At 37.6% G+C, this 21,140-nt stretch overlaps 1 protein-coding gene and 1 pseudogene across 1 annotated transcript in view; both read right to left on the bottom strand.

Moving 5' to 3' along the window:
- LOC114083935 (uncharacterized) overlaps positions 1–21,140 on the bottom strand; it is a 138,986-nt gene that overhangs the window by 106,730 nt on the left and 11,116 nt on the right. The window contains exons 6-14 of the mRNA XM_071607127.1: positions 20,898–21,035; positions 20,018–20,113; positions 18,002–18,095; positions 14,988–15,061; positions 12,905–12,995; positions 7,822–7,850; positions 7,508–7,580; positions 5,084–5,157; positions 500–593 (exon numbers count right to left, since the gene is read on the bottom strand). Coding sequence (XP_071463228.1) covers positions 500–593; positions 5,084–5,157; positions 7,508–7,580; positions 7,822–7,850; positions 12,905–12,995; positions 14,988–15,061; positions 18,002–18,095; positions 20,018–20,113; positions 20,898–21,035 — 763 coding nt within the window. The remainder of the gene's footprint in view (positions 1–499; positions 594–5,083; positions 5,158–7,507; positions 7,581–7,821; positions 7,851–12,904; positions 12,996–14,987; positions 15,062–18,001; positions 18,096–20,017; positions 20,114–20,897; positions 21,036–21,140) is intronic.
- LOC139703611 (C-terminal-binding protein 1 pseudogene) lies at positions 8,383–10,408 on the bottom strand (annotated as a pseudogene).

Raw genomic sequence — 21,140 nt, 5'->3', positions numbered from 1 at the left:
CACTCCTCAAATTTTTTTCAAACCATACTAGGAAAGATTGAAATAATTTTACTTATGCATTAGTCAACATTTGAACAGGAAACTTGCATTTCTTCCCCATTTTGAAAACCCTGTTTTTATTTTCCTTCTGATAGGTAATTTGAATTTCCTTTCCTTCACTGAGAACTATTGCTCCGTTTTTTTTTCATTGAGTCCCTTACTAACTACATGTCTCAATTTTCCTTCCTTCTTTCTCTATTTATTTTCAATTTTCCACTTTCCTGTGATCAAAGCATGTATAAAATGCAATTCATAATTCACTTCTTTAAGTAATATCCCTAATTTAATCTGAGCCTGAAATGTAATAAGATACACACATAGTACCTTAGTTTTTTCTTTCTAGTTATTTAAGAAAAACATTATTCAAACAATAAGAGTATACTAATGCTCATGAATGAAGGCAATATTCTCTCCAAAATATTTTGTAATTCATATATATTTATATATGTATTTTTTTTACCTTGTATATGTGCATTTTCTCTATACTTTTCTCTTTGATGGGACACACCAGAATCACCAGAAGCACAAACCTCTGGCTGTTTGTCAGAAATACTCTGTAAAATTAATGTTAATAATGAGTTCTACAAAGATTTCATCATCACTCTTTAGTTATCACAATATTTCTAAGTGTAAAGTCATGGGAATTAAAAATTTTACAAGTATATTGTAGCAACCACACTTTCTAAAAGAGATGCCATCCTACGCATTCCAGGTTAAGCTGAGCTCTTCTCTTCATCTGGCTGCTGATGGGGTAAAACCTATATGGAGGATATAGGAAATGTTTTCCCTGGAAATATAGTCAGTGACATGCATATTCCCCAAAAAAGTATCCTAAGTGTTTTATTAGCCAACTTCACATTCCCCACCAAACTATGCAACAGGAGAAAGATATTTAAAACTGTCTATACAAATGCATTTGATGTAATACAGAATTCAACATTTTTAACAGTGGATGCAATTTTTTGGTGTTAAATTATGAAGCTTGAACTGATAAGAGAGTTTATATTCTGTCAACTCGTGTAGGAATAAAACACTGTTGCACTTGCTTCCTTTGAGTCATCAGAACCTTTGAAAATTTCATAGATTTCAGTAAAATATTTATGGAGTTAAAATTGCATTTAGAAAAAGTAGAAGATAGAAAGAAAAACGTGTCTATATTCTGCTTGAATGTAACAGCACATGCAATTTGGATAGAATATGAAACTCTTTCATCAAAAAAAAAAAAAAAAAAAAAAAAAACTAACAGGTATTCCAGTGGAGAAAGGAGGCAGTACAGATTCATAGAGCATTACGGACTATTTCCAGAGAAGAAAGTCAGTCAGATGAACCAGTGTGTTGCTACATATGAAAAAAAAAAAAAAAAAAAAAAAAAAAAAAAAAAAAAAAACCTGGTGTAGAAAAACACTGGAGAGCTACTACAGACAGCCTATGACTAGATAAAACACACTATATTGGATTGGAAAGAACAAATGCAATCATAGAAAAAAATAGACAGCAACAGTGCTAGGGGAAATTAGTTGGGTAAAAGACAGGAATATGCTCTCTGGTTGGTGAGAAGACTCTCCTAACCAGTTAAGAAATAGCAAAAAGCAATACATCTCTGAACAAGATATACAAATTGCTTACAAAGTTAAAAAAAAATTCTGTGTTCAAAACATTCAGGGTGAAAACATCCAAAACTCCATTGATATTTCAGCTCACCCATTCAGAATAGCAATTATAAGTGCTGGTGAGGATGTGGAGAATAAAGTACAATCATACACTGTGAGACTAAACTTAGGACTTCCACTATGGAAAGCAGTATGGGTATTCCTAAGAATAGTAGGAATATGACCACCATATAACCCACTTTTTCCACTTCTTGCCCTGCAACCCAACTAGCATACTTGCTTAACACACGAACTTCAATGTTTGATGCTAGTCTCAATGAAAATATCACAGAAATAGCCATGTACCCCATCAACAGAAGGATGTATAAAGAACATGTGGAGACACTGGACACTGAATTTGAGCAAACTAGTTTTTCATAATATATCATTATATCCAAATGAATCTCCATATAATATACAGAATGGCCCTATAATTTCCAAAATATAAAAATTATAACATCAAAATCTCCCTCATTTTATTAAAGGATAACACTTTATAGAAAAAAATTTCAATGTTATATAGATTATCCCCAACTCAAATTCAACATTTTCAGCAAAGGACAGTATTAGATTCTGCCTAATGTGTCAAGTAAAGTTGGATTCACTGCACAATCTTCTGAGGAGAATTGGATTCATTGTACAGGTGCGTCCTCACTCAGATTCATTTATCTAGGCTTTCTTGTAGAGATAACAGAACAAAAAGTCTTTCTTTTTGTAGACTTTCTAAAACTGAAAATTGTCTTTAAAGCAGTGAGTTGGAGGCACCCCACAACAAAAATCCCAGTAGATTTAGGAGAGGAACTGAGACATAGATCTTCTGAGTGCTCTGTGCAGGTAGAGCATAGCCCTGTGGTCTACCTAAAGAACATAAGGTCAAAATATATGGTCAATTCAAATGGTGGGGGGAGTTGCAGCTGTGTGAAAAAAAAGTGCCAGGGATGTGTCTGGTTGAAAACTGGCTGCATGCAGAACCAAATACAGATATATTTGAGCAGATACATCAGGTACAATCAACCAACTCCCTCATATAACATCAAAATCTCCCTCATTTTATTAAAGGATAACAGTTTATAGAAAAAAAAATTGCAAAGTTATACAGATTTTCCCAATTCCAATACAACATTTTCAGAAAAGAACAGTATTAGATTCTGCCTAATGTGTCAAGTAGAGTTGGATTCACTGCACAATCTTCTAAAGAGAATTGGATTATGTGTGCAGGTGCCTCTTCACTCAGGTTCATTTATCTAGGCTTTCTTGTAGAGATAACAGAACAAAAAGGTCTTTCTTTTTTTTAGACTTTCTAAGACTGAACTTTATCTTTTAAAGCAGTGAGTTGAAGGCACCCACAACAAAAATCCTGGAAGATTTAGGTGAGGAAATGAGACATACATCTGCTGAATGCTCTGTGCAGATAGAGCATAGCCCTCTGGTCTATCTAAAGTGCATGAGGTCAATTCAAATGGTGGTGGGGAGGTTGCAGCTCTGTAAAAAAAAAAGTGCCAGGGATGTGTCTGGTTGAAAACTGGCTGCATGCAGAACCAAAACATGAGCAGATATATCAGGTACAGTCAACCAACTCTGCTGAGAGCATTTGGAATTGTTGCCTCATTGTTGAGCACAAAATATTTGGAGAGTATCCTTAGCAATTTCAATAGAATCCTGAGGTCAAAACAATTTCAGAAGGGCCTTATTGTATGGACTCTCTGTATGAGAGATCAGGAACCACTGCATGTTTATACCTGTAAGATGCAGTAGACAGCTTACCTCCAAGAATGTTGGATGTTAACACTGTATGGGCCTTGGGAATGGACTAGCAGGAATGTGATGAAAACTCTGAACAAAAAATGTGTGTATGCCTGCTGAAGAGTTTCTAGAGCACAGGTCCACAGGGGTACTGCCTCTTTCAAAGGGTACTTTGAGAATAATGATAGTGTGAGAGAAGGGCTGTTTGAGAATTCAATTGACAGAAAAGTCCAGGAAAACTAGGGTAGAATTGGTTCTAGTGGTAATTTCTAACATTCACCAGAAGAAGTCACAGATTCTGCAAGCATGCCATATCTGCCATGCTCCCAGAGCGTGCAATGAAAACCCTTACAGACTTGGAGTATTGCACCCTCCAAGGTCTCTGACTGCAGAAATCCAAAAGATATCTTTGAATTACAGGCTTGTCTCCAGCCTCCATGGACCACAGGAAGTGTCAGGCAGTTTCTACATTTGATAGACCTACATATCAAAGTACAAAACAAGTACTGAGAGTAAGTTTTGCTGTGCAACTTGAAAAAGTTCTCTCAGCTTTTATGGGTGTGGCCAAAGTGCAATGAACAGAGGAGTTCAGCATGTACATTTAGAGTAGTTTTGATTTGCTAGAGATGTTGTTATCATCGATGCATGTATTTTTAGTCAAGTGTACATTGTTATTTATACTCCTTGTTTTCAGTTTGTAGTGTTTTAGAGATAATTAATTATATTTATTTTATTAATAGTTGATACATGTTTTCTTTTAAGCTTAGAGTGTTGCCACAGGCTGTTCTCTTCCCTTAAAGAGATGCTGGTGAGTGAAACTAGTACATAGGATATGCTCAGTTGCAGACTTGATGTTGAGATATGAACCAGCATAAGACATATTCCAAAGATAAATCTGCATAGTAGAAGGACATATGTAAAAGTGGACTAAAGGTCCACCCAAATGCATGCAAAATTTTAGCCTACTAACACACACAAGGAGACAAGATGACACTTTCAAAATTTTCATAATTTCCCAATAACTGCATCCATGTTCCTTTTCTAATATCCACTAACATAGTAGGGTTAAAAATATTTGTTGATTCTATTGATTTCTTGCATCAAGGGAATTGAACTAGGAAGTTATCATTTGTATCCTAATAGCAAAGAACTCATCCTTTTGATTTTGATTCTATTAACTGGCAGTATTGTGTCTGATTTGGGCTCATTATCTGCCTCAACACAGACACTGGAGTCAAGAGAAAATGAAAGTTTTAACCTCTGCATGAATGAGAGACAATGTAAAACTAAAATTTTAAGCCATTGGAAATGATGATGTCTTAACTTGAATGTGTACAATGACCACTTCATACTTTCAACTGGTTATTCCTAAGTCTGGAATTTATTCCGCATCATTTAAAAATGCTACACAGATAAAAGCAAACAATATTTTTAAATATTGCTGATTTGCTATGCTAAAGTTTACCTTTAAGCTGCCATGATTTCTAAAGCTATTTTCATTCATGGTCATTTAAATACTTTTAGACTTAAAATTAAATTTTATATTTATACCCAAATGAGTATACTTTAAAGTAATTTCACTTGAAGTAATTTATCTTCCAAAGCAGAAAAAGATGAATAAACCAGAATTTTAACTTGACATATTTACATACCAGCTTCTGGTTATGTCCAGTTCCATCAGGTGTCTCATGGGTTTTACACAATGATATGTCAGAATGTGACTTTTCTAAAAAAAAGCATAGATTTATTAAACAGTTATAATGTGTAACAATCTGTGCAAATAAAAAGTAATAACATTTGTATCTTCTAAATTTTATTTATATTTAAGCTTACTTTTTGGTGAATAATTATTTTTTTTAAACTTTTTAAATTGTTATTTGTATATGGATCTGAGGACAGTACCCAGGAACTTGTGTATCTTTGGCAGTAATTGTAGCACTTACTTTAAGTCCTTATTCCAGGCCTTTTTATTTGAAGACAGGTTTTCTACAAAGTGCCCTGACTGGCTGAAAAACTTCCCTTGGCCTGAATCAGTCTCCAAATATTTGCAATTACACATGTGTCCCTTTGTGCCCAGTATATATTGAGATCATTGAGGTGTAATTCTATTGAACCAGTACTTCATAACACCACTTGGGGAGACACTAGGGGTTCAATGCATATAATTAGACAAAAGTTCATCTACTCAAAGTAAAAGAAAATGTCATGAAAAAAATTTAAATTGCCAAGAAACAAGAAACATCATACTGCCTAGTATCTCTTCACACAAATAATAAGGTTTCAACAACCATTGGACATCAATTTTGTTGTCCCAAGTGATTGATCCCATTACAACTTTAGCAAAAGAATGCAGTGTTCCTTTCTGTTATTTTCCTTTCTTGACTTTTATCTCTTTTTTATCTTTTTTTTTTCTATTAGGACTCACACTGTTTGGTGAATGTTCTCTGACTGTCCTTATTATTCCAGACACAAATTGATTTTGCTCTTCCTAGGATTACCTCAGACAGTGAATCAGCTTTGGCACTGGAGAATAACCTCTTGACCTGAAAATTTTTCCTTTCCATTTCTAGTCCCTTGGCTCCTACACTTGAAGGGGCTGCTTTCACATCACATTGTCTCAACAGTTTATTTATTTCCACGCATAACTGAGTTTGTGGTAAAGCTGGAGGAGATAACAGGTGTCAGTTTGGTGTCCTTTCTAAGGATAGATATGAACACTGACATAGGAGGGAAGTTTTGAGACAGAGGGAGGGAAATGGAGAGAGAATAGAAGGCTCTAGCATGATATAGAAGCAAATGTTAAAGGGGACAATATTTAGTAACCATGGGGATTGGCGAGGAGAACATCCAGAGAACAGTGCCAGTAGGGAAATGCTAATGATGCAAAGGTAGGAAGAATTAGTATTCTGAATGGTTTCTAGAAATTTAAGAGGCTTTGATAGTCTCAATGTAAAGAGGGTTGATGGTCATATATGCAGTGTAGTTAGACCACACTTAATGCTGTGGGCAGGGAAATGTGAGTGGCATGCACATAAAAGCAGTTGAATAATGAGAAGGCCACAGAGCAGTGTGAAGTTCAAGCAGGCCTGAATTGAGGGAATGTTTCCAGAAATACACGTGTAGGATGATTCTAATTAAATGAACAGTGTAAGGATCTGGGCTCCTTGGATATGAGATTCTGGTTGTGACTGTTACTTGAGATATCCATTGAGATGTATAATAGAACAGAAGAAATATAAATGTTGCTCTCATTTGCCATGTAGTTTCTCCATGACAATATCTTCCTAAGTTGAGGGAATTCATTTACATCCTTGGTGGGCAATTTTCTTTGAACCTAGATATATCAAGCTGACCAGTAATTCCATGAAGTCAGTGGGTCAAACTCAGTGGAAAAGTAACTGCTTATAATATTTGGATTCAGTCCCCACAAATGTAAGAAAAAAAAAGTATTTTTGGATTTATATCTCTTAGTCTAAATTGTAGGAAATCGTGTTCTCCCATAAACAGTGTTTATTTTATAGGAAATGAATAAATTAAAATTTGTGATACTCTATTGTGTGGATACTTCCTTTAGATATGACCACATGTTGGGTGAGGAGCATGGAATATAGTTTGCATATAGCCCAACAAATGTCCATGGAATTAGTAGATTTACTCAGTGTCATGATAGTTTATACTGTCTTCTAGATGTGCTTTTCCTGTGTTTCCCATACTGGCCTTGACCTACTGACTTCAAGAAAAATCTCTTTCCTTGGTCTCACAATCATCTGAGACGATAGTCCAGCTCTACCACAAGCTTTTTAAAACATGGGAGAGAAAGAAAAACCACCTCATAATCCTACAAACAGATATAATGTTGGAAAGTTTGATTGTAGAAACAGCTGACTTGGTTCTTTTTAACAATATTTTTATGCTTTTTCTGAAAAATTTTAATAGGTTGATACAAACATAGGCACTGATGTAATTAGGCCAAATTCCCTCAAAATATTTTATTAAAAAAGAAACGAGTGTAAAGTCCACTACCATCTTAGATGTTTATTATAGTTCTCTGCAGAAAATTGTACTGCAAAAATTACCTGATTGTTTTGTCCAGGCTTCCCTCCTTGCTTTAATTGGAAGAAAATCTTTGCATTTCATGGCATTCTCAGTCTGCTTGCAGACAAAATAATTAGTAAATAATGTGCACTGAATCCAGTTTTCAGTGAATAATTTAACATAAATAATATATTTAACGTAAATGATATATCATGTTATTATATATTATCATATACAATATATTACTTATTATTAGATACATATATAATATTTTAATTTAACAAACAATGCAATATAAAATAACATAATTTAACATAAATAAAATAATTAAACACAAACATAGAAGATGATTTACCTTCCAGGAATCACTCGAGTCCCGAGATACTGAAAAGCAAGCAACAAAATTTGAATGTGACAGAACCACCATAATATTCCTGTTGAATTACTATGGAGCTGATTCTGGTAAATTTTACTTGATAAAATTTAGTTTGGCTTTGGGTGTTCTATGTTTCTTTTTTTCATTGTTAGGACAGTCATATGACAGAGATGAAGACAAATAAGGAATTTAAGTATAACAAAACATGCAGTTTAATTTCCAAAGTCAGATTATGTTTCTGATGAACATGAATAATAAATACCAGGGTCCATATACCCCAGTCCAGATGCAGAATTGTGGAGAGCACAGTGATTTCCAGTGAGACAAATAAAGGAGGAACATGAGAGTTTCAATGTCAAAACTGAATTAATAGTGTCATAGCAAATATCTTGAGTGAACCCTATCAGAATTTTTTAATTCATTTTATTATAACCATATTTCATGTCCCTTCATTTGACCTACAATTTAGTAAGCCCAAAGAAAGGATATGAGTCCAGGCTAGAATAACATCATTTCTTTTTTTTTTTTTTTTTTTTTGGCTCTTTCTGGGACTTTTATTTCTTTAAAATAATTCATACAAATGGTTACAGTCACAAACATGATTTTAACCAAAATATTGCTAGCCTACCACATCAGCAGGACGGCATGGGCGCAGGCGGGACTTGGCAACCGCCGCCCCCAGGTCAGTCAGCACAGGGAGCTCCAGGCGCCCCCTCCTCTGAGCTGCTTGAGATGCCGTCTCCATTTGGAACAAGGGGGTTCATGCCAAAATCAGGAAAACAGCCTTTGTTGTTTTTCTAAATTATTCTAAAAATAAGACAAGCAGGTAGAAAAAACAGTGCACTGTGCGGCATGAAGGAAGCGGGAAGGACCCAAGTCCTGAGAAGGGGCCGCGGCGGGCGTCCAGCAGAGGGAGCTCAGACCACGGCCACAGGTCCCGCGGCTGGCTTTTGTTGACAGCTAAGCAAACGAATCCCCCGTCATGTCCTAAAGACTGCACACAGACAAGAACATCCATGAGAGAATTGACTACTAACTTCTTTTGCTCAACGAGGAACTCAAAGGACACAGGACAGTGAGCCAGCCCACAGGACGGGACAACTACAGTCGACACAGAGGCTGCGCTGCCTCGCGCCCTGCACACGCCTGGGCCAGTCTCTGGGGCGCAGGGCGCGGGCGCCTCTCTGCACACTCCGGGCTGGGGTGCACGGTGCCCTCCCCAGGCGCCGAGGCTGGAGAGCTCCCCGCGGGCTACAACTGATCACTCGTGTGGTCTCTATCCGCCTCAGGCTTGACAGTTTGGCCAGGAGAAGGGGCATGGGGTGGGTGGGCCACAGGGGGCAGGCCGTGGGACAGGGACATGGCGCTGGGTACGATGCCTTCCACTGCAGCCGGGATGCCAGTGGGGGCCACGCCCACCACGCCAGGGGGGTACCTGCTGTAGGCAGCCCCGTTGAGCTCAGGGTGCACCACTGCAGGGTCCATGCTGGCCCAGTGCGTGGCAGCCGTCAGGTGGTCCTTGTTGACGCAGTTTTTCAGGCTATCAGGGATCCGGCCTGTGATGGCTCGCCGGATCTCCCGGGCTGCCTCCTCCAGCATCTTGATGGACGCCTGCTCGCTGTACCACGCAGCATGGGGGGTGCAGATGAGGTTGGGCGCATCCTTCAAGGGCCCCTGGCTGAAACTGAAGGGCTCCGACTCGTGCACGTCCAGTGCCGCGCCACGGATGCGTCCTTCCTTCAGGGCCTGGGCCAGCGCCTTCTCATCCACCAGCCCGCCGCGGGCTGTGTTCACCAGAAAGGCCCCTTGTCTCATCTGCTTGACGGTGAAGTCGTTGATGAGGTGGTGGTTGTGCTCGTTGAGGCCGCAGTGCAGCGTCACACAGTCGCTGTGGAAGAGCAGGTCCTGCAGGGTGCTCACTCGCTGCAGCCCCAGGGCCCGTTCCATGCCATCCGACAGGTACGGGTCGTAGAAGAGCACGCTGAAGCCGAAGGCCTTGGCCCGTAGCGCCACCGCCTGCCCCACACGACCTAGTCCAATGATGCCCAAGGTCTCCCCGCAGATCCTAGCGGCTCCTGAGGCCACTTCGCGGATCTGCTCAACACTCTGGACCCGCGTGCCTTCCCGCAATGCCTGGTGCAGCCAAGTGGTCCGACGGTACAGGTTCAAGATGTGGCACATGGTGGAGTCCGCGGTCTCCTCCACAGATGCTGCAGGCACGTTGCAGACAGCAATGCCTAGGTCCCCAGCCGACTTGATGTCGATGTTGTCAAAACCACTGCCGATCCGCACGATTATTCGTAGAGCTTTGAACTTCTCCAGGTCTTCTCTGGTCAGCGTGATGGTGTGGTACATCAGGGCGCCCACCGCCTCGTTCAGCACCTTCTCATGGATCTCCTGCGTGGACTGCGCGTCACAGAAGGCCACCGTAGCCACGTCCTTCAGGATGGGCAACTCCACCGTGCAGTCCCGGCCGTCAAGCAGTGCCACCAGGGGCCGAGGGTGCATGGGCCCGTTCATGATCGGGGGTCGGACGCCTTCCTGACCATGGAGGGCACCCGTTTCCTTCCTAGAAGGCCTCTCTGCGCTACCCAGTGGCGGGGAGCCTCCTCGGCTCGGGGCCCGGCCCGGCGGCGCGCGCCCGCCAGGGGCAGCCCAGCCTCCGACCGGCCAGGATCTGCGGACGCCGCCCTGCCGCTCCAGCGAGCACTGCGGAGGGGCCCGTGGACAAGAGCTGGGGGCGCCGCGGCATGGGGAGGCTGCACGCCCAGCGGCGGGCCTCGGGATCCCGCGACTTCTGCAGACCAACTCCGGGGAGGCCGCAGGCCCTGCCGCCCCGCAGGTCGCCGCGGGCCTCGCGGCGCCCCCACGACAGGCCCACCTCCGGACTTGCGCCCCCGCTCCCGGAAAAAGGCCGGAGCGACTGCGCGGGGCCGGAACCGCGGGGTGGCGGCGGCCTGTGCGGCCCGCGGGCCCCTTTGTCCATAACATCATTTCTCATCAAGAAATTTACCTTATGTAATTTGTTCAGATACACACTTCTATAATAGCAGCTAATATATATATATATATATATATATATATATATATATATATATATATATATATATATATATATATTTTTTTTTTTTTTTTTTTTTTCCATACTAATGTGAGACCATGCTGAAACTTCTGTTCCTGTATCTTTCGGTTTATCTAATGTCAAGTTTCTTGATCCACTCTTGTGAAGAAATACAGTTTCTACATCTTAGAAACAATGTATGATAAACAAAGATTTAAGATATGGAAATACAAAGGAAAAAGTGATCTGAAAGCTCACAAAATTATCACATATCAATCAACTTTATATTTTAAAGTAATGCTATATCTACTAAGAATAGCAGTCTTGTTTTTCAAGGTGTAAAGTCAGTAAAGACTTCTGTTTTCAAAATAAATCTGGTTTACATATCTTTTCAGCTTTTCAAATACTTTCATAAGCATTATCAGAAAATTAATAGTATGGGGATGAGTATGTAGCTCAGAAATGAGAGTGCATTTCTGGAATGCCTAGGGCCAATGTATATTTTCTAATCAAGAATTAAAAAAATAAAGAAACATCTAGCTGCATCTGCATCTGAAATGCTGTTTCTTATTCAAATAACTCACATGAAAGCTGCATACATCTCAGTGACTGGTAACTTTGCATGGAAGAAATTTATATCTTCAGGTTGCTATAGTTCCCTCTGTTCCTACTGCCTCCAATTATCTCTGCATTAGTAATAGTTTCACTTTGGGTTTGATGAAGATACTATGAAAGCAGCTGAACTGCATTCTCTTAGTGTCCTTTTGATTCCCTCCAAAATTACCTAGCTACCTTATTTGGTTCTGTCCTCATTTTCCACTGCCTTTTGCCTTTCAAAAGCAACATCTAGAGCTCTGGTCATAATTATTTTCATTTTACATTCTTTGTAGATTATTCCCATATTTTCTTGACTACCAATATAGCAAATATGTCTTAGAAATATAATTTCTACACCTTTGTGACTTGAGTCCTTTCCATTTACCAAGGGACATACTCAAAATGAAAGCAAGATTTATGGTTGCACTTTTTTCTGGATTTATAATAATATATGTCATCCAATGTTTTTTTATTTAGTTTTCCTTAAGGGAAATCCTTTCCCTCACTGAAAACTAGGTCTTCTTCAGACCTGGATTAATGGAATCACCTTAGAATGTAATAGAAATGTAGAAGCAAAGACCTTCAGAGTCAGAATGAGTCTTTGAACATTATCCCCAACAGACAATACATTAAATTGAGAGCTCCAGTGTGAAGTTACTAGGCTTCCAATTCCTCTGTCTTAACTTGAATGTAGCTAGCTCTGGATTCCTCCTTATAATATTCCCCTAAATGAAAGTTTACAAGAAGCCATAACTTTCCAAAATAAGTTTTAGAAATCTGTGAATATAGGGATCAATCCATAACCATTCTTACATTTTCTACTTCCCCATTTGCTGTTTCTGCCCTATATATATTTTTTTAATCCTAGGCAGTAGCAGTGTGTTGCATGTCATTTAATTGTATTTGTGGTAAACCAGTCAAATTTTCTGATTGCTCCTTCAAGACTCAATTCCTTTCCAATTGAGTCTAAGTTAGGAAGATTGGGAAAATTTTCCCCTACCAATCATTCAACTTTGGGAAAGAAAATTCACAAATTCTTCCCATGGTTTTAAATCCCTGCTCTTTTTTTTCTTCTCATATGTGACATAAATTTCTATTTCTCCACTGAGTATATCTGCTTCTTTTTTCCTTCACTGTCTTCCTGAATTTTCTACCTTTCTCAGTCTTTATCCCCATTTTTTTCCTCTGCTTTTCCTATTTCTACATTTTCTGTGATAAATATGTGTATATAAATGCAACTGCTAATTCAGCTCCTAATTTATACTGTGGCTTAAACCTGATAAGATACCTCGATTACATTTCTTTTTCCTTACTTCCTACTTAATAGATATGTTACTTGAATAGATATGCATATTTTAGATCAGAATTCCATCCAAATATTTTTGTATACTACATAGTTCTTACCTTCTCCATATCCATCTACTCTCTTTTCTCTCTGATAGGCCTTGCCAGATATATGAGAAACTCCCACAGTTAGATGATGCTCAGAGACCCTCTGTTAAGATTATGTCAAAAATTAGTTGCATAGAAATATCATCACCACTCTCTTTAGAAGTCACCTAAATTTCTAATTTTATAATTATGGGAATTAAATATAATACAAATACATTTTGAAAAGTGCAATGTTCCATAGAGGAACACAAAGTATGCTTTACAGATTCAGCTTTTTTTTTCATCTGGATACTCATGGGGTAAAACCAGGATGAAAACATAGTAAATGTATTCACTGACAACATACTAAAAGATGTGCATATATCCCTAAGCAACTGACCTCAGTATAAATACTCAACATTTTATTCCCCACCAAACATAGGAACACAGTAGAAAACTTATTTAGAACTCTTTTTAGAAATGTCTTTGATATTATACAGCTCTAAACATTTGCAACATTGGGTTGGCATGCTTCTTAGTGTTAAAGTATGATACTTGGTGTGATAAGATAGTCTGAATTATGTCACATAGAGTAGAAATGAAACACTGTTGTACTTCCTTCATATTGGTCTTTGAATTTTCCAAAACCTAACTTTCAGAAAAATATTTCCTGAGTTGAAATCTAGTTCAATAAAATGAGAAAGAAAGAATGAAAATATGTTGATATTTTACTTTGACATAGTATACCCACTTTGGCTAAAGTATGCAATACTTTTCATTGAAGAAAAACTAAAAAGTCTTCCAATGGAAAATGGTGGCAGCATGGATACATACAGTGTTTACTGACTGTTTCCATATATATGGAATCAGATTGACTGGTATGGGTGAATGCATGATGAAAAAGAGGGGCTGTGGGACTCAGTAGAGAGTCAGTACAGAGAGCCTGTTACCAGATAAAACCCAGAAGTATTGGCTTTCAGAATAAGAAAATAATTCATAGAAGAAAAAGTCTACAGCTGTGCCAGGGAAAACTTGATGAGTGAAAGATAAGAAAATCTCTAGTGGACTCAGGAGAATTTCACCAAACCAATTAGTAAGTGGAAAAAAAGAAGTGGACCATGAACTTGCATGTTGGTCAAGTTCAGTGGGGATTTGACACTAAGACCTAACCATTGCCCAGGCACATTACACAGAGAAAGCTATACAACAAAAGGACCCACACATAAAAGTGGAAGAGAAATCCATCTAAATGCATGCAAAACTTCAGCCTATTAACAGACTACATGAGAAAACAAGGTAATAAGACGTCTCCAAAATTTCATAATTCCCTGATGCATCCAAGGACTCTTTTTTATTTTTCTTTTTTAAATTTTTTTTTTTTTTAGTTTTTGCAGACACAACATTTTTGTTTGTATGTGGTGCTAAGGATCGAACCCGGGCCGCAAGCATGCCAGGTGAGCACGCTACCGCTTGAGCCACATCCCCAACCCAAGAACTCTTTTTTTTGTAACATCCACTAAAGTGTTAGGATAAAATGCTTAGTGATATTTATTAATATCCTACATGAAAAGAAAATGAACTGGAAAATTACTGTTTGTACATAAAGGTCCCTTTCTAGAAGGTTTCTATTTGATCAAAAGGCCTATTGTCTGCCTCAACATAGACAATGATTTCAAGGGATAATGGAAGCTTTAACCTTAGCATTAATGACTGGTAATGTGAAATTAAAATTTTGAGCTATTGGGAATAACTGTTCTTTAATATTAATTATATCAGTGGCAATCACAGTTACATATGTTCATAATTTCAACTAGTTATTCATAAGTCTCATAGTTAATGTTTTCATCATGTAATAAGGTTATATAATAAAAACACAAACAATATTCAGAAAAAGTTGACTCAATTACTAGGATAAAATTTATTTATATGTTGCCATGACTTCCAATGTTATTTTCAGATTCATGACCAATTAGATTGTACTAGACCTAAATATTAATTTATGATGTTTAAATTTCCAAAGAGTTTTCCAAAAGGTAATTTCATTTGACCTAATTTACATTCTGAATGTAAGAAAAACAGGATGAAACCAAGAATTCAAATTCACATGTTTACATACCTGTGGCTGATTATTTTCAGTGACAAAAAGGCTTTCTTCCTCTTCCTCTGATGTTACATCTAATAGTATATCTTCTGAAAAATGGACAGGTTTACTTAAGTTACTAAGGACTCCTAGAAAGTCTGACAGTCTATCAAATTAAAAATTAATAATAAGTTTTATTTTAGATGATCATTTATTTTTTAAACTACTTTTGTGTGTGTGTGTGTGTTCATATCTTGTAGTTTTATTCAGGGTGTTTTACCACCTTGGCAATCACTCTATCAATGGGTAGTATAGCCAAACCTATTGTACTTGGAGATAGGGTCACTCTAAAGTGTTCAGGGTGTCCTGAATCATGCCATTCACCCAACTCAGCCTCCTAAGAAGCTGTATTTAGGGGAAACAAACTGTATCCAGCAAATATTTACCACTTTTTGGAATGCTTTTACTAAACCAAAACTTCAAAACTCATCCGGGAAAAACTAGATGTCAACAGGTTTAATGCATAAAAATAACTCAAAGAATTATCAACTCCAGATAAATTAAAAGTTCCCAGAAATACTTAAAAAAAACAGCAAAATATCAAAATTCACAGTTTGCTATTTTCTCCTCATAATAATAACTTTTCAACAACCACTCTTCATCAATATTGTTTTCTTAATGACTGATACTTTTCACACCTTTGTCAATGAATACCTTTATATCTAAAATGTTTTTTTTCCACTATTCTGACAAATTGGATTTTCTTCTTTTAGAAGTTAATCTATTTGTTCAGTCCTTTAGGACTATGGATATTCTTCCTGGTACAAAGTGTTTTCCCCTGCCTTGGGGCTACCTTAGTAATCCAACAACTATTCTACTTAGGACATACAAATTGACCTGTGAAATTACCTATATAAATCTAATCCATTTGTTCCTAGATTGTTGGGGATGTTTTTTATATCACTTTGGTGTCAACAGTCTTATCTATTTGAACTCATAACTAATAAGTTCTTGGTAAGAGGTAGTGGGAGAAAAAGGTGGCTTTTCTGGAGGTTGGGTTTAGGAGAAAAAGGTGGCTTTTCTGGAGGTTGGGTTGAAGAGAGACTTAAGGAGTGAGATTATCAACCAGAGGCAGGAAATGGTAAGAATATAGAAGGTTTAAATGGGTCAGTATTTCTATGACCTAATGGGGATGGGTGAGGAGTAATGACAGAGGACAGCACAGGCAGGGGAAGGGATAAAGAAACACAGTTGGGCAGAATTTTTATCATAGTAGATTCCCAAGAAATTTAGGATGGTTGGACATCCACATTCTAAAGAAGGCCGATGGTCATATATCTAACTAGACCAATCTCAATGCTGTGGGCAGGTAGACATGAAGGGCCTGTGCATGAATATAGATGATTTCAAGGGATAATGGAAGCTTTAACCTTAGCGTTAATGACTGGTAATGTGAAATTAAATTAATGAGAAGGCAACAGTGTAGTGTGAAGTTCATGCAGGCAAGAATGGAGGGAATGTTTCCAAAAATACAGACAATAGAAAAGTTTCGATATCCTATGTAGAAAGAAGTTTAATAAAATGAACAAAATTTAAAAAGCTGGGGCAGCTGAAATGCATCCTCTCAGTTTCCTTTTCATTACAGTCAAAGTTACCTAGCTTATTTCCCCTTCCCTTTAGATTTTCAAAAAGAATTTTCTAGAGTTTGGTCTTGAGTCATTTCCTTTTACATTCGTGGTTTGGATTATTCTTACTACTATTTCTTCCCCATACAGCAACTGTATGTTAAAATATAAATATCAAGAGATTTAACCCAGCAGTGCTATATGACTAAGCCTCATCCTTAGCACTATTTATTTATTTATTTATTTTTGAGACAAGTTCTTGCTAAATTGCTATGGCTTCACTAATTTCCTGAAGCTGGCCTTCAACTTGCAATCCTCCTGCATCATCTTCTGGATTCATTGGTATTATAGGTGTGTCACCATACTTGGATGGAAATATAATTGTTATACCTTCCTCTTTTTTTCCTTTTCCTTTGCCCAGAGACATGCTGGGAATTATAACTACATTTATGCTTTCACTGTATCTTGTTATATCTGAACTAACATGCAATGGCTCTTCATTTTAGACTTCCTAAAGTGTACATCATTCCCTTGCAACTCAGAATTTGGTGTGTGGGTAAAGAGCATTGGAACCATCTTTAAATGTTTTAGAAATGTAAGCAAAGACCTGTTGAGTGAGAATGTGCATTTTGAATATGGTCCCCAACATATGATTTGCTAGAATTTGAGCATTCTTGGGTATAATTCATCTTCTACCAATTCCTCTAACTTAACTTGCCTCTTTAAAATCCTCCTATTTTGTTCCCAAATTGTAGGCATATTAGCATTCATAATCTTTCCAATGAACATCTTATCAGGTTATACTTTGCTGATCATTTCATGATATATCCTACCCTTTTTATTTCCAGATTATGTTATTCTTTACCATAATTACTTTCCTAGGAAGTAATTATGGTATACCTTTACTTATGGCAAACCAAATGTAGCTCTTAATGATCTGGCATTCATTCCTTCATTACTTTCCAATATTGATTAAGAAAACAGCTGTTGGAAAATTTTACTGTATCTCTCAAAACAGTTTTGGTGCTAAAAACTCACAAATTTTTCTAATGCTCTGCTCTTCTACTTTCTAATGTTTAATCTGAATTTTCCTCCTTTCACAATGTGCACTTCTTTTTCTTTTTTTTTTTTTGTTGTCTGTCATCTTTAACATTCTTATTCTTCATTCTCTCTTCTCCCCACCCCTTATTTATTTCCAAACTTTCCTCTGATCTACACATGTCTTGAAATGGAATTCAACTCCACTAGAGACACTTTATATTTACTCTGTTGCTGAAACTTAATAAGATATACTACGTATTACCATTTCACTTTTTTTCTTACTACATACTTATTAGGTTCATTTCTTCAACTAATTGAATCTATTAGTGTCCATGTTTTAAATGAAGATCATACCCAATGTTATTTTAGAGTACATGGTCTTACCTTCTATATGTCTAGTTATACCCCATTCCGCTCCTTGATATGCATCACCAGATAAAAGACCAGTGTATTTCTGAGGAGGACTCAGAGACATATCCTGGCAAAAAGAATATAAATAATGAGTTGCCTAAAGATTTGCTAATCACTAAGGTGAGACCCAATTTCCCAGGTTGAAATAAATTAGATTTAATAAATAGAGAATTACACATTGAAAACTGACACATTTTATACCATAAGCTCATATATTCTCTGCAAATAGGGAAAATTTTACCTTCCTTTGGCTACTGAGCTTATAAACCAGAATAGAAGGACCACAGGGAATATATATATATATATATATATATATATATATATATATATATATATATATATATATATATATCTTTAAGAAAAGAGATCTATATTTCTTTTGGAAACTTTTATTGAATGGAAAACTAGCTTTATAATATGATGAAGTTGTAAGAAAAAAAGTTTCTTTATTTTACCTTAATATGAGAGCACACAATAAATAGAGTCTCCATTTAAGAAAAAACTACAAAAAGGTATACCATGGAAGAAAAATGGTGGTTTAAAATCATAGTATGCTTAGTGACTATGCCCTGAATTTGAGTCAAATCAACTAGTGTATGTCTTTGCAATGAGATAGAGGGCTGTAGGAAAAAAAAACTGGAGTGCAAATGCAGGGCCAATGAAGTACATAAATATTATATTTTAAAAATAAATAATAATAATAGAATAATAAAATAAGAAATAGATTGCAGCAATGTTAGGTGAAAACTGGCTGGTTCAATGAGGGGAAGCTCCCCACATGTGAGCCAAGACTCTCTGCAATTTCAAGAAAATCATGTTCATCTAAATTCCAATAAACAGTTTCCACAAAGGAGGAAGTTTGTTTATTCCTGAGATGTCAAGGGAGGATACGTGTACTACAGATTTTCCCCAGAAATATCAAAGTGCTTGTCCAGGAATCTTTTCCACTCAGTGTCCTTTTCCTCTGCTTTCTTCACAGGAGATCAGAAAACCCAGTCTTTACTTTCTTTTATTTATAATACCCCACTATGATATGATTTCACTAGTTCAGGAGGCACCCACAACAAGAATCAGACTATGTCTAAAAGAGAAACTGAGACAAAGCTCTGTTGGAACCTCTGGGATGCTGTAGTCATTCATAGTCACATGGTCTATACAAGGTTTAGAAGCTGAGGTGAATTTCATTTAAATGTTGCTGTAGGAAATCTGATAGGTTGGTTCTAGTAGAAAAGTTGCTGCTAGACTCTCCACAGAGTTGAGCTGATCTTTCATGTCTGACCACCTTACTGTGCTCAGAGGCATTTGAAGGAATAAACCTTACTTCTTCCCCTGAAACAATATTAGTCACTTCCTATGTAATTCAAGTATAGCACTGAGGGGGCACCCCATTTAGAAAGATTCCATTGTTGTGACTCTCTGTAAGAGAATCATCTTCATGTTTTATACCTCTAAGACATAGTGACCACCTCTCTATACTGGAATTGTGGATTTCCACCCTACTTGTCCAGGATCAGAGCATAGATTGACAGGGATGTGCTGAAAACTCTGGTCAACAAGGAATGTGGTCTGCTGCTTGGCAAGTCTGTAAAATGATGGACAGTGGGGATAATTCTGTTTTTAAATTGGTGTTTTGAGATTAGGGACAGGAACAGAGTTATGTTGTGGGTGGTTTTGTGAGGTAGAAGATTCAGGGAGAGCTGGGAAGAGTTTCATGGAGAACTTGTTGTCTAGATTTTCACAAACCAAACATGGATCCTGAAATCAGTCCACCTCTACAATGCTTAGAGATGGAGCAAGCCCCACAGGGGCCTAGAATCTTGAATATCCCTGAACTCACTGACAGTCAAACTCTAGAATTGGGAGTCTTCAGTGCAAACTGGCCCATAGGCTGCTTGTGTGACAATTTTGTTGACAGTTTCTATTATGACTACACTTCTATGGTTATATATATTATTTATATATAATATATATATATAGTTTGTGATTCACCTCTTGTTCTGGAAAGGGTTCCATAACACTCCCTGGTAGGCAAGGATGAAAGGATTTCACATTAATGTCTCCAAAAAAAATTCTGGCCTGTTTGGGCTAGAATTGAGAAAAAAACAGCATAAATATAGTTGCTCCACAGAAACCTCCCCAAACTGGTGTATTATACAACTAGAAGTTGTGGAAACAAGTGTCTACATTTTAGTTACATCAGAATGAAGAAATTATATACTTTTCTTGTATTTTTGTGGTTTTTATAGTTTTTATCTTTCCAATTCATATGATCTTTTACTGTTTTATTAGTTTTCTTTGCACTTGCTTTGTTGTCTCTCATCTGTATCTTCTTAATTTTTATTTTGTGATTTTTGTCTTCATTCTCCTTCCTTTGCCCCTCCACCACTTTTTTTTGTTTGTTTTGGCACCAGGGATTGAACTCAGGGTATTCATCCACGGAGCCACATCCCCAATCATTTTATATTTTAATTAGAAATAGAGCCTCAAGGATTGCTTAGCCCCTCACTAAGTTGCTGAGGTTGGCTTTATACTCATGATCCTTCTGCCTTAGCCTCCTAAGATGCTAGAATTACAGGCATGCACCAGTATTCTCAGTCCATTTTTTGCCTATATATTTTAATATTAATTTTGGAATCACTAGTGCCTATTTTTTGTACATTGTACATTATCACATATCACTTCTTATCAGTTATTAAAGTTAGAAATCATTTTAAATAAGGTTTTTTACAAGTTAACATGTGATTTGCTTCCAGCAGATGCACACTCACTCAGACCTCGGTGATCAGGTTGAGAACCAAGGCAGGCTTTCCTGGTGTGGAGCAGAAGACTGGTTGAGGAAGGGGTTGTAGGGAGGATCTGTGGCTCTCACCAAGGTCCAGAAGAGGCAGTAGAGTTTGAGAGTGGTGAGGATCACACAAAGGCTCAGGAATGATGACAAGTGATGGGATGTCAGGTCCTCAGAAGGCTCTCCAGCTCCAGTGCATCCTTGTTTCAGCTGGCTGAATCCCTGTTCATTTGCTCTATCATTTATACTAAATTTGGGGGCTTTTGACCCCCCTTTTTAATCCTTATGAGCTACCACTGGATTTCTCAGTGACATTATTTATCCTGG

This window comes from Marmota flaviventris (genome assembly GCF_047511675.1).
Source record: "Marmota flaviventris isolate mMarFla1 chromosome 5 unlocalized genomic scaffold, mMarFla1.hap1 SUPER_5_unloc_1, whole genome shotgun sequence".
Taxonomy (NCBI): Eukaryota; Metazoa; Chordata; class Mammalia; order Rodentia; family Sciuridae; genus Marmota; species Marmota flaviventris.
This window is presented reverse-complemented; position numbering and strand designations above follow the sequence as displayed.